The 15000-nt window shown below is 33.9% G+C and overlaps 1 protein-coding gene across 3 annotated transcripts in view; it reads left to right on the plus strand.

Annotated features, from left to right (window-relative positions):
* The window catches only part of LOC122255688 (putative RNA-binding protein Luc7-like 1), a 14677-nt gene extending 1074 nt beyond the window's left edge, over positions 1–13603 (plus strand). The window contains exons 2-10 of one of the 3 annotated variants that reach the window (XM_043019947.2): positions 6557–6614; positions 7708–7802; positions 8085–8183; positions 8419–8613; positions 10462–10698; positions 11401–11495; positions 11600–11788; positions 12056–12244; positions 12534–13603. In XM_043019947.2, the coding sequence (XP_042875881.1) occupies positions 6593–6614; positions 7708–7802; positions 8085–8183; positions 8419–8613; positions 10462–10698; positions 11401–11495; positions 11600–11788; positions 12056–12244; positions 12534–12594 (1182 nt within the window). In that variant the 5' untranslated portion in view covers positions 6557–6592 and the 3' untranslated portion in view covers positions 12595–13603. Of the gene's footprint in view, positions 1–6556; positions 6984–7707; positions 7803–8084; positions 8184–8418; positions 8614–10461; positions 10699–11400; positions 11496–11599; positions 11789–12055; positions 12245–12533 lie in introns of those variants that run through there. The other 2 variants (XM_086547541.1, XM_043019946.2) reach the window with 2 other exon arrangements.
* The last annotated feature ends 1397 nt before the right edge of the window (positions 13604–15000 follow it).

Raw genomic sequence — 15000 nt, forward strand, 5'->3', positions numbered from 1 at the left:
GTGCTGTGCGCTGTGGCCTCCATTCCTAACAAACTTCCAACGTCTATAGTCTGACTAGGTAGGGCTTGTAGACCTTCCTATCAATTTATAATCTAATAGAAACCTATCCAAGCTCCATCTTACTTGAACACATGGTGGAAGCTTGTTGGCCACCAATGGGCACGGAGGATGGAGTGATCGCTCGGCACCGCCACTGTCGGGTTGGACTCCTGGTTGGACTCCTATCACAGATCACGCACGGCGAGTTGAAAGTAGACTTGCTCGGAATATAGCCAGTGTCATAGCAAGATGAAATTCCCTTTTTGAAAGCTCTTAACTGTTTATTAAATTGTACTAATTGTTCAGAATATGACCGCATAAAGAGATGCCACGTTCTCCTTACATTGTTTTATATATATATATATATATATATATATATATATATATATATATATATATAAATGTATGTATGTATGTATGTATACATATATATGTATACACAAGTGCTTGTACATATACCTATGTATACGAATGCATATACGTTTAGATATTCATAGACGTACATAATGCCTACACGAAGGGACTCCAGCTCTCTCTCCATTATTAAAATCTTTGGCAATCATTTGTTTTGAATAGAATATGTGAATATGATGGAAGTATAGTTGTCAATATAGTTCTATCATGTGGAATGTAAGTTTAAAGACGGTAAATCTCGTGTTTTTGGATGCGAGTGTGTATATTTAACGAGATAGACTCTGGGTCCAGCAATCAGTAGATATCCTTCCCAAGAAGTGCCGAGACCTGTCATGCGAAAGAGAGCTAGCCTTCCTATCATTACATTCTTTTTCTAGAAAGTTCAAGCTGTCCTGTGATGCATTCGTCATTGATGTTGCTCGCATGGAATAGTTTCAGAGATTTGCCATTCATACTTTAACAGAGAACTTCAGGAACAGGACATTTCCCATATTTTATTCATTGTTTATTGAACGCATTCTTCCAAGCGCGCTAACTTGCCGGATAGACTAGCTCCGTGGTATTGAGGGTGTACTTTGATAGTCTGTAATCTATAGTGTGTTGTGAACATTTTACCTGATTATGAGAAGTTATCATTAATGGAAATTGTGAATACTTAATGTAACCTTTCAATACCAAAAGAGGAAGTAGAAGTAGGTGATGGTGGTCTAATTCGTCTAGCTTGTGTATAACATGAAAGTGTATGTACTCTTACTGCCTTCACATAACTAGAGAATTGTATTAGTTTAACTCTCAATAACCTCTTTCTTGAAATTCATTAAAATATCAGTAACTTTTGCAGAGTGACAAGAAATATGCGTGATATTGGGGCTGTTAATCAGAAATCGGGGTAAAAAGTTATTGTGATACCCAGAGTTCTTGATTGACATGTCCTGTGTGCTTTCAGCGCCCCAGGAAATATCAACAAACCTCCATGTATATTCTGGCTAGGTGGAGTAAGCAACCACAAGCTCTGCCATACCTGAATATGCAGTAGAATACATAAGGGAGTTTTGTTTGGCTTTGCTGAAGCAATGAAGGCACATAGGCTTGAAATGATTGCTGTTTTTAGTTTCACTTATTGCTATTTAATTTTTGATAAGATGATTTTGTTTTATATAATGTGATGGCCATTTTCTAATTTTGATATCAAGATTGTTACTGACTTCTATGTACTAAACTAGATTAGTAGCTATTTTTTTTTTTTTTTTTTTTATGAGATGAGAATTGAATAGTAAGTTAAAGTATTACATTTTAGAGAGGTATTCATGCTTAAACATGGATTGTAAAATTTGCAACTGGGATCACTACAAATGTAATTATTTTTTGTACATCTTCAAACTTTCACTTGCTCTAGATATCATTGCTTGACTATGCAGTGAACTGAATGAACTCTAGCTTCAGTTCATTAAAATTGATTGCAAGTATACAGAACACACTTGAGTGGCATTTTTTAAGTGGTCTGTCACTTGTGCCTAGTTTTCTTAACCTTTTATTTTCAAACCATTCTTCATTTGAATTAACATCTGTCTATAACAAGTCTAAGGGAGAGAAAGAAGTGAAATCTCACAAGTATCACTACTCTCAAGGTTTTTTGCAAATACAATGCTGTTCCCAGGGCCTACAGTGGGCCTAAAGGTCAGAGGCCTTTTTGAACATGCTGTAGTTTCACCCAAGTTGATTAAGTTAGCTTTATTCTGTTGGATGATTGTAACCATGAAAGTTGGTTGGAAAATGTTCAAAAAGGGGATAGTAGACAAAGGTATTTTTTCCTATTTGTCAGCTAGGAGGTAGACAACTCAAGTCTGGTGTCATGGTAACCAAACCACCGACAAGGCTTCAAGGTAGGTGTTGCCTCTGATCATGGTTGCTTATACTAGAAGTTGCAGTTAATTGAACAAATGTTTTCCATGATATGATTTTCTTGGTCACTGCAGAGGTACCAACTTGGAGATTATATTCCAATTAATGTGCTGTTGTCATAGATGACGAATTCTTTCCTACAATAGACTGCAAGGAGAATGATAAAAGTGGTTTGACATAGCCTTGACTCTTTTGTATTGTTTCTGTTAAAAGACAAGTTATATTTGCCTAAACTCTTAACGTAAATGAATTTAAACAACATAATTAACAAGGGGATTAAGATGAAAATATAAAACTTTTCCTTTTTTTGTTTTAATTGTTCTAGATTTCAGAATTGATATTACACCTGTTATGAAAGGAAATAGAATTGTATATGATTTAGCTTGTGATCCAATCCCAAGTTTAATTAAACATGCACACCGTTAAATTCCTCTTATGATTGGAAGTCCCACAAAGCTTAGATGTAGCAGTCAAGCTCACCTAGAGTGTTTCATCTTATTTTGCAGTGTGTTGATTCTTCAGATATTCAAATTTGGCAGTATATTGTATGATGAATATGTTTGTATGCAGTTTCATACATGCACAACTTGATGTGGTTATTTTATCCAATATGAATGCACTTCACATTTCTATTCAGTGAACTGTAATTTGACATGACTAACATGAATAAAGTTATTTTTGTAGTAGTGACATTCAGCCAGGAATGTAAAGAAAAGCAATGTAGCACAAGTTTGAAGGTAATGCGAATGTAAATGTGCTCTCAGGAATGAGAGACACATCATTTTAAATTATCAGGTGTAGACGTACCTTCATTAGTATACAGAGGTAAAAGTATTGCAGAATATGATGATCTTCAGAAAAGAGGCAGTTCTTTCCATCAAACTCAGATGGTGTTATTTTGTTTGGATGATATTTCAGACTCATAAGTAGCAGTGAAGAATCCCAAGTCGATCAAGGTTGAGAGTTGCTGTATACAGGAATGGGGGACCGGTTAGATTTTTTCCGTAATTGCATTTTGTATGGCTGGTACACCTAGTGATCACTCACATTTCGGGTGGCATTGGCTTTAGTGGGCGAATAGCTAGGGACGTTTGGCCTACGCATTTTGAAATACCATGGCATCAAGACCAAAAGCTGCCCTGGCAAAATAAAGACTAAATAAAGATTCTCTCATACATTTCTCTCTGAGTTACCTAAGCTATTCTAAGTTGATAATGTTTAGCAACAAAGTCAAAGGGTGCTTCATGTATTTGTTATACTATTATGAATCTGAACACAACATTCTATGACTTGAATTTATCAGGATTGAATTACTAAAAGACATTAGATAAATGATTATGGCAATGTTACTTCTTCTGTAGGATAATAACCTCATATGTAGATCTAGAACTAACAGGAAGTATCTTTATATTTTATTGTGTACAATTCAAATGAGAATTATTGCATTTTCATCAAACAGTAGTATCATCTAATTCTCCAACTTTGTTCTAGTATTTAGGAATGGTAGGATAAGACACCTTTCAAACTTGAAATTTACAGAGAATGTGTCAAATTGTAAAGAAAGAAAGCTTTTCACTTGTATCAAACTAATCGGGTAAAGTAAATTACATAACTGATTGTAGGTTATTTAAAGTTATTGTAAGGAGATGTAAAGATGTGACAGTGCCTTTGAATATGAAATGTGATTATTGTTATTGTTATTATTTTTATTATTTTGTCATTTTTATTGTTGTATTATTATTATTGTTGCCATTGTAATATTGACCCCAAGCATTTTTTTAACACTTCTGCGTTGGGGATGTTTGACTGGGTTGGATCACTTTCATACTGCATTTGCCTCTTGTTGAAATCATCAATTCATTCCTGCAGGCATCATACCTAATGCTAATAGTAACACTTTACTCATATATCATATAGATTCATATGCACTAGAAGTCTAGAAAATAAAAGAAAACACAAGCAAAATCTTAACTCCTTAACAATGGATGTGTCATTTATGTCATGGCTCGACAGGTGTTCCCAGAGATGATGTGAATGCCACATCATGACTTTTATCAGGCCAACTTGTAGGGCAATCGGGCGCATAGTGGCTGGCTACTGCCTTAGTGGAAGAGTAGCATGCAGTGTTAGGCCTATTCATTTCGAAATACCCCAGCGAAACATCCAGGCAGAACTAAAACTACCCTGTCATGAATGGGTTAAAATGCCCAGCCCAGCTTGAACACCTAAGATTTTGTACGTCTTGGAAGAGTCGAGTTGATAGGTCATATTAAAATGCTCTTGGGAGTGTTAGTTGATATCAACTACCATTTTCTTGCACGTTTTTCTTTTAGTTCGGACAAAGAATCAGCAGCCCAAATATGAAGGAGTGGAGAGGAAATCGAGTTTGTTTGTCTCGAGAGGTCGGCTATTTGCTCATTGGCTTGGATTGGTCAGGATTGTGAAGATTTGGTTGGTGTGGTTGTTAATTTTCCTTTCTAGGGATGTTTGTGGTTAGCTGTGTTTGTGTGGACATGGTAGAGATTTTCTAGGAGAATATTCTTTCTGAAAATGGGCCTCTATGAGGTAATTATATTTTTTGGAAGGAAAGGAAGAAAATTATGTGATTATTTTTCCTTATTTTCATACATATATATATTTTTCTTAATGATTTTGTAATTTTCTCGGGTCCATTTTCCATTTGTTGGTAATGAATGTGACTAATGTTTTGTATTTAAAAAAAAAGGGGGCAATTACTTTGGGTGAGGCTTAAAGTGACTTGCTCTGTTATGAGTAGTTATTTTTTTTCTGTATGAATTTCCTAAATGAATTGCATTTTGACATGTGCTGCATCATAGAATTGTCATTTTTGGCTATCACTTTTTTCAATCTTTATTGTATTGACTTATTAGTGACATCAATAATATGCTCTTTGTAAGTGTTAGATTTTGCAATTTTCATCACTTATGTGTATCAGGCTATTGATCTGATGGTTGATGAATACTACTGCATTCAGTTTGAAATGTATCATTATTTACAGCTCACTTAAAAGTAGCTAATAAAATGTATATGTTATTTACTACATTTGGGCACACATATGCCAAAGACTGCTGCTTCATTGTTTGAAGTAAGGGGATCTGAAGAAGTTATAGTATTTGCTCACTATAATGATTACATTTTGAAAATGCAGTATTATTGTTTTTTTTATACTCTTGTATTGCCAGTACATCATCTAATAAGTAGACTTTTAAGGCATCAATGGAGACAAGTGCAAGGCTACTTAACATTGTCCAATAATTTCAGACATTTTTAATAATTCTGTTTGGATGTAAATGTTCCATTTAAAGTCATTTCTTAATGTAGCATACACATTGGTGCCTTAAGTTCACTGAGTTGTTATTCCAAGAAAAAAAATGGTCACTTAAAACTGTCATTAAAGGCTTTTATCAAATGCAACCCAAATATTGATATATAAGGCTCTCAGAATTCATACACAGACAGCACTTTGATTATGCAATAATGAGGAGAGTGTGAGTGCTGTTGACTGTTGTTGCATCTTTAGGGTGTGAGTGTTGATCGACCTAGAATCAGTGGTGTTCTTCGAATCCTGTGTGGTGTTACTTCCTATCCCAGTGGTCATAGGATTGGAGTGTAGGATGGTGAAGAGCTTATTTCAGCATCGACAAATTTCTTTCACTGGAAAAAAAAAAGAGAATTTCTGAATACTTAATATCATGTGTTCCTTTGGTTGCCTGACGTTTCTTTGGTAAAGAGAAGGAAATTTGAGGTTGAGTTGATTTATTTATTAACTTTTTTTCACCATCATACATTTGATTGAATCATTAGTGTTGTTTAGCATTTCTTTTTTCTTTCTTTCTTTAATGATTATGCAGAGATCTTGCCATATTTAATGAGAAGATTCTAGAATTATCCTGATCATTGTTCATGAGAGTATATTTGAGATGCTGTTATTGTCACTTTTTGATAAGCACTTGCCAATCTGTGTGATGAATATGTTCTTTCAAAACAACAACAAAAAAAGCAAGCAAAAAAAAAAAAAAGCAAGCAAAAAAAAAAAAAAAAAAAAAAAATTGTCAAAGGGGAGATAGATGTATTAGAAAGGGTGTTATTTGTGGCATTATGTTTTGCAGAGCAGTAGCTTTGATGCACGTCCTCTGGTGTATATGACTCATATTGATAAGTTAATCCCAATTTCTTCTAGGGTGGAGCAAAGAGCGACACAATGCTTTAACTTGACATGGTGGAATCACTGCGACCACGTGTGTATAACCTGTTGTCTATTTTTCGCCAAATGTCTACTGTTTTATAACCTTTTTGATGATTATGCAATTTATCCAACTCACTGTCCTCTTTTCTGCAAATTGCCAGTTTGGTAGATTCATTTGTTATTCAAATTTAGGAACACAAGAGATGGGACAATCTTTCTGAGCCAGTCTTTTCTTCACAAGAGAAACTAGTTTTAGCAAGTTTACATGAAAGTTGTAAGAAGATGGTACATTGTCCAATACAGATTCTTGTGGTTTACCCTCCTCTAACTCTGTGTCCAATAATGCTCAAAACTGGGCATACTTTGCAGGCATAATCCAGCGGCTGGGAAGATATCTCCATACGGCTTGGGGGTGCTGGTTGTGAGTTTTAGACGCATAATGTCAATATTTAGCCTTTTTTTATTTTTTTTTATTTCTGAGAACATTTTCAAGATCACTAATGTTTTAGGATGTGGTGTAACCTGGTGTGGGATATGGAAGGATGGAAGGATGTGTGTGTATGAGTGTGAAAAACAATTTTGGAGAGTATGTGCAGTGTGATTTTGTGTATCAATTTTCTGGGTCCTTGAGTGACTCCTTTAGCACTTCAGGTTACACCCTCACATGTTAGTGTAAGTTCAGGGTAATGAGAAGGTAACCATGACCTATGGATATTCTTTGTTAATGATTATAATGAGTTTTTTTTCACCTTGATATTGAATGGGTTTCAAAATGTTTTTAATGTTTATCAGGACCTTGACTTTTCAAACTCACAAATTTGTTTTTTGAGGGGTGTCTTTTTCTTGCTCATTTAAAGCAATCACCAGGTCATGGGCCACCTCTTACTGTTAAGACTCTAGAATAGGTTGAAGCATTCATCCAACATGTGCAGCCAAAAATCATTTTGCTTTCTTTAGGTAGATAATGTGTTTGGAATAAAGCTTTATTAACACTTACTGTTCATTAATATAAATTTAGAAGAGAGAAAAAAAAAATGAGTAGCCTTTTTTATGACTGCCAGTTTGTATACAGCACCAAGCATTGAGTTTTGGGCTGCATCTCGTTTTTAACACCTACTGATCTGTGGCTGGCGGTTCTCCCATAGGTGATGACAACACATACCGGCTGAAGTTCAGTGATCCAAAGGTGTGCAAGAGTTTCCTTCTCACCTGCTGTCCCCATGAGATCCTTTCGTCAACGGTGAGTGCAGGGCATGAGATCTCGTGCTATGTCTATACATTTCATTTTTTTTATCTTTCCTGTCTTTTGTTATTTGCCTGCATTTTAGATCCTGATTTATAAATGAGATAAGATAATCTAGTTCCTTATATATCTTTAATTCACTGTGAAGAGTATAAGGTAGATTTTGCACAAGTTGCCTTATGATTGAAGAAGTAAAAGTGATGTATTTGTAATTGTAATCTGACCAAATACGTAAACATTTGATGAACCTCCTCCATAATGTATTTCCCCCTTTTACAGCGCATGGACCTGGGTGAGTGTCCCAAGGTCCATGATTTGGCGCTGCGAGCTGATTATGAACAAGCATCCAAAACAAAAGACTACTTTTATGACATTGATGTGAGTATGATTACCTGTAAACTTTTTGCCCTTTTTCAATATTAAGGATGAAACTGCAATGTTTAGATCAAATAAGTAGTTTATGGAAGTACACTTGGCACAAGTTGTGGTTAGGTGTTAGGTGCCTCTTTTGACAAAATTGAATATATTTAATATAATAGTTTTGATATTTGTTTCTCTTGCTGTTGATACTGACCTTTTTTTTATTTATTGTAACAATTTTTAATGTTTGTAGGCAATGGAGCACCTACAGTCCTTCATCACTGACTGTGATCGAAGGACGGAATCGGCTAAGAAGAGGCTGGCAGAGACCCAAGAGGAGCTGAGTGCTGAAGTTGCTGCCAAGGCTAACAAAGTCCATGACCTTGCTGAACAGATTGGTAAAAAGTTAGCAAAAGCCGAAGGTCTTGGTGCTGATGGGATGGTAGAGGTAAGAGCATACACAAATTTCATCTCGTTCCGACGCAAGATCTGTTAAATATAAAAAGCTAGCTACAGCAGGTCTTGGTTGGAGGTAAGAGTTGGGAAACTGGATTGTGCTTATCTTTTCCTCCATATGGCTTCGCAGAACACTAGAAGAATTAAGTCACTGGATGAGGATTTAAGTCATTCTACTTATGATTGCCTTTTATCTAACTGCAGATGATAGAGATGTTTGATATGTGAATAAAGAGGAAAGCAAGTGGAAAACAGAGATGAGCCCTTGATATTTTATTTATTATTATTATTTTTTTTGTGTATTTCTATAAAGAAAATACTGCACATTACTCTTATGGGGAAAAATAAGCAAAAATAAGCATAAATTCCAGAAGGTATACATTTCAACAGGCTTATCACTGTCACTTGCAGCACTTTTAGATGTCTGTACTACTCTCCAGTCCCAAATTAATGTACCAAAAGGATTTAATCCTTCCAAGACAAGCTACATCTTAAGATGTTCAGCCTGTGCTGTATATTGTAAGATGTTATATTTTCAGTTATTTTTTTTATTAGCAAAGTAATACTAATTAGCAGTGTGAAAGTGACCCGACCCCTTGAGAAATGTCCGTAGTGGAAGGATTAAGGTACCAACAGGATAAATCTTCAGAATTCAACAGAAATAACTTCTGAACAATTGGAAAACTATTGCTGATACTTGCTAGAATGTACATAAAGACCTACTTAGGAAATCTTATAGAAAATAGAATTTCTTTTAGTATAAACAAAATCATCCATAATTTTTTTTTTTTTTTCTTAGTTTTGAATAGAGATGAGATCAGATTAATCTTATCATCTGTGTTGGGAAGGGAAATGTGAACTGCACTGCCTTTAGCACTGTTCTTTAGCACTGCCACAGGCACACCCAAGTCTTGAAACACCTCACCTCCCTGTTCAAAGGCTTGTAAGCTAGGAGTGGGATGTTGAGTCATGTGTTATTTATTTACTATGGGAAAATAACAGGACTTATGCAATATTGTTGTCAACATCATTTTATTGGAGAAGTAAAAACTAGTTATACAGTTTGCCATATATACTTTCTTGATCTTGAAAAATATAATACATGTACTATCGAAAGAACTTTTAACTGAAAAAGAAAAGGAAAATAAAGGCTATGTTCAGACCATGTTAATTTGGGACTTAAGAGCACACATTCATGTTTAGATTGATTAGTCAACCTCTCCTTTGATGTTGTTTAGTGAACCCTTTATTTATATATATATATATATTATAATATATATATTATATATATATATATATATATATATATATTATATATATTATATATATATATATATATATATATATATATATATATATATAATATATATAATATATAATATATATATATATATATATATATATATATATAATATATATATATATATATATATATAATATATATATATATATATATATATATATATATATATATATATATATATATATATATATATATATATATGTATACATATGTATATATATAATTTGATATATATATAATATATGTAATATATATGTATATATATATATATGTATATAATATATATATATATATATATAATAAAATATATAAAATATATAAAATATATATAATATTTAAAATATATATAATATATATAATATATATAATATATATATATATATATATATATATATATATATATATATATATATATATATTATATATATATATATATGTTTTTTTTTTTTTTAAGGGGAATATGTGATTGTTATTAGTTTTTTAATTAATATGTTTTACTGTTGGAAAGTTTTGATATTCACTGTTTGTATTTTCCAGGAGAGTATGAAGCTCATGGAGGAAGTGGAAGATCTTCGGAAACGCAAAGCAGCTGCAGAACAGGAGTACCGTAACTCCATGCCAGCTTCTAGCTACCAGCAGCAGAAACTGCGAGTGTGTGAGGTCTGCTCTGCCTATCTAGGCATCCATGACAACGACAGACGGCTTGCTGATCATTTTGGTGGAAAGCTTCACTTGGGCTTCATCAAGATCAGAGAAAAGCTTGAGGAATTGAAGGTAAGGTTTTGCTTTTCGGTGCTGCAGAGTTCTGTTGAAAGTAGTGTAGAATTTTGCTTGACTAAAGGAATTTTGAACAATTTTTACAGTCTTGGAGGATGCCATATTTCAAGTAGAATTATTGAAGGTTAGGGTCCTGTGTATCAATTTAATGATTGGTCTTGTCATATCAAAGGTAAAAGTTGATAAGGCATGCAAGGTTAGCCACACACTGTGATATATCTTTTACAAGTCACAATTGCATTTCTCACTGTTAATAAAGGATTTGTTTGGATAGGCTAGGCAGGGATAAGCGGTAAAGCGCAAATGGAAAGGGAACCTCTTCCTGCCTTTTTTTGTTTTACCTTGTGAGACTTATATATGACAGGCTTTATCAATATTACTGTAGTTTAAAATTGTAGCTCATTATGTTCTTTATACTTGGTTTAATAGAAGTATTATAGTTTTATTGGAGGATAATGAGCAACTATAGTAGTTATAATTACAATGGTCATTATCACTTACTAAACAGTTATTACTCATTGTACAATAAAGAAACAGGACGTCATAACGTCAAATATGGTATGACGACTATCGTTGTGTGTGTCATGACACCTGCCCACAATGGGTTAAGGTGATTTTTAATTAGAGTAGGAGTATTTGAAAAATCTTAGTCTGATCACTACTCTCTGATAATACTAAGTATGTTTTGTATTTTAACAGAAAACGGTTGAGAGCCGAAGGGAAAAGAGAAGGGAGGAACGTGAGCTGGAACGTAATGCTCGATTTGGGGAAATTGCTGACTATGATGTCACAAGGTTTGTTTCTTTTTCTTCCCTCCTCTGATATAATTGTTTTCATTGATAATGATAAAGATACAGGTTGTCACAAGGCAATTCTAATGGGAAATTCTGCTTTAAAGGGATCATGAGAGAGAGAGGTACCGTGATGTGGACCGTGACAGGAGGGATCGTTATCGTGACGACGACAGAGAAAGAAGGCGTAGGAGGTCGAGGTCAAGATCAAGGTCGCGTGAGAGGCGTCGCCGAAGGTCCAGATCTCGTGACCGATATTACAGGTCTCGCTCTCGTTCAAGGTCACGTGACCGCAGGTGAGTTGTTTTATGAGATACATATATCTCTCTCCCTCTTTCTCCCTTCCACCCCACCTCTCCATCCCCCATCCCCCATCTCCCATCTCCTTCTCCATTTCCCTTTTCCCATTCCCTTTCCCTGTTTAGAGATTTTTTTATTTTTTTATTTATTTTATTTATTTATTTATTTATTTATTTATTTATTTATTATTATTTTTTTTTTTATTGTTTGTGGTTTGTTATCTATAATTTTGATGAATATAAACCTATATGTTTAATTTTCAGGAGGCATTCAAGGAGCAGGGAAAGCTCAAGGCGATCTCGTCGGTCAAGATCCAGAGACCGCCACACCCGTTCACGGGAGAGGTCGCACTCCAGAGGGAGGACTTCGCGCGAGAGAGTGTCCCGAGATGTGGAAGAAGAGAGAAAGTCCCGAGATAAAATAATTGAGGAGCCTGAACCACCGGAGAGAAGGTTTGTGTTTCATTAGTTTAGGTTCTTTTATTCATTTATTCATAGTGGGGTTAAATAGCAGAACAAAGTTTGTTTTATTTTTCATTTATCTTAATTTTATTTTATATTTTTTCACTAAGTACATAGGTGTATCTTTTTTGTACTATTTCTTTTCCTGTTTTAATGCTAGCATGAATACACAATATTATCCCTCAATTTCACATGTTTTCATTGTTGGCACTTACCATTAAAGAAATCAGATTGAGTACCTAGTATCTTGAATGATAAAAATAATGTTTTATATTTTCAGGGATGGAAGTCCAGAAAATGGAGAAATTACAGATGACAGGTCCAGAGATGGGATGGAGTGAGATGAATGCCGTGGACTCTCTGGTACCAACGAATTTAAATTCACGCGAATCAGCAGCCACTGAGTGTTAAAGAATGTTACTAGAATTTTTTCCAATTTCCTTTTTTTTTTCTTCTCTTTACCATATTAGGTTATTTATATTTTTTAGCATAATTGCATCCAGATACCTTTCCTTGCAAAATAAAACAAAAGGAAAAAATGAAGATTGCAAAAAGGAAATGAGGGAAATTAACACTTATTTTCTATGTATATCTCATGTTCTTTCTCTTTTTATATGTCACTTTCACCCAGATATCACCGACACTAATTTGTCTTGATAATTTTCCTGCAAATAAAATAAAAAAAAGAAAAGAAAAGAAAAAAAAAAGCGTTAGTTTTTAATTATTTTTTTAGGGGTGCGTAGATACCTACAATCATGTCGGATGCACACAATTTAAAAATCATGGTTTTTGTTAAAACTTCATATTCTATTTAAGGACATATTCTCATGTGATATAGCACTTCTGTCTTCAAATAGGCATTTAACTCCAAATACCTGATGTTAGTGCTATTTTTCCATAAGCTTTCTTGGTAACCGAAGTTGATGAACCAAGTAATAATAAATAATAAACTCTTGGACACAAGTTGATGTAGTGAATGTTAATCAATTCTGTATATAGGCTATACAGTACACTGTCAAAAAATCAGTTTAGCTGAATCTTCCTAGAAGATACATAGTCATGGCCAAAATGTACAATAGTTGACTACTTTTAAAACAAGTGAATTTTCCTGTTCCTGTTTCTTTTGAGGAGTTTCAACAGCAGAGCTGATGTAACCGATCTTGCTACAGATTTACAGTAGCAACTAGAAATACATAAAATGTAAAAAGAAAAAAAAGCGGGCTTTCTTTTTTTATTTCAAGTTATTTTGTTTGCGTCATTGATCATGTCAAAGAATATATTCACAATTTTTACCTGAGTGAGGATTCTGATGTACACATGTAATCTTTTTCAATAAATTTGAAATGTTTACCTTTAGTTTTTTTAAACCTGACTTCGATTTATTGAATTAAGATTATATACTGACTGAAAGAACATCAAAGTTCTAAGAACTGTTTTGAGTTTTGTATTAAAGGAAGATGAATCTTAGGAAATTATGATAAAAAATATTTCCTATTATCATGGTATGCACATTACTTTGAATATGGTAATATAATATTTGAAAGTTATATATTTTCTGGGTGGCTTATCACTTCGATTCTAATGATTCACTCTTAAGTATGCTGGTATACTTTGCTTATACACAAGTTCTGATGAGTCTCCTTTAAAATCTGATTGAACTTGTCTCGAATATCTTGGCAAACTGAAAAGCACAATACATATAGAAATTATATTGAAAGTAACAACTTACGAAGTATTTAGACAAGATTGTGAATTCGAAGAAACTATTCAAGAACCCAGTTGGGTCATTTACGTTTTAGTGGGAAATGTCTACGTGTTTCAGCAGAACTTTCGGGTGTGGTAATGAGTATGTCATGTCCGTGTTTTCTATTTAAATAGTGGTCTTCTGTCAACAGGTAACTAGAGAGCATAGCATTTGCAGAATTTCTTTAGGTATATTACAAATTGTATTTGAGGGATTCTGTATAGTTTGCAGATTAAACATGGTATCTATAATGGCAAGTTAATTTCTCAAGTCTGGAGAAACTTGAATTTGTCGGTATTAAGATTTGCATATTAGTGTGCCAGGGCAGACGAGGGCCTTCCCAAAAAGGACAAGAAACATACGACATACTTGGTAACAAGATGAGAATAAATACGTCAATACCTTGATTTAGGGGCCTTGCTCAAAGTAAGAAGCAAGAGTGCATGTTAGCACTGGGGACAGAACATGTGTTACCAGGTCGACGACTTTTGGCCTGTAATTGATCCATATGTGGCAATATTCTTTTCTTTTTCCTTCCTTCTCATACGTATGTATGCCATGCTAATTTTATGCTCAACTGTTTTCACGTTGGTGTGTCTGGGAAAAAATGCCAACTGCGATGCAAATTCTTTCAATTTACTGTGATTATTTCGTACATCTTCCGTGCGCCAGTTTTTTTTTATTCATTAATATTTTTTATTCATTTACGTAGTAGGTTATTGAATTTGCCTTAAGCATGGGTCAAAATAATTTTTTTTGGGGTGTTTTCTTTTACTTACTGCTATTGCTTTTCTTACATACACACTATAAGTTTTCATATCTTGACAATCAATTACATTTTAATTGCATTTTTGCCCCTAATCGAACGCTGTTTGTGAAAGTCTAATCCATGTGTAATGTGTGATTTTTCATCCAATGTTTTCTGTGCTTTTACATTTTCTTGTTTGGTATGAAGTGGGTATGTTTTTTAAGGATTTGTGTCTCATAATTTATTTATTTATGT

This window comes from Penaeus japonicus, unplaced genomic scaffold, assembly GCF_977035675.1.
Source record: "Penaeus japonicus unplaced genomic scaffold, GWHDUDI00000001_assembly GWHDUDI00000002, whole genome shotgun sequence".
NCBI classification, from domain to species: Eukaryota; Metazoa; Arthropoda; class Malacostraca; order Decapoda; family Penaeidae; genus Penaeus; species Penaeus japonicus.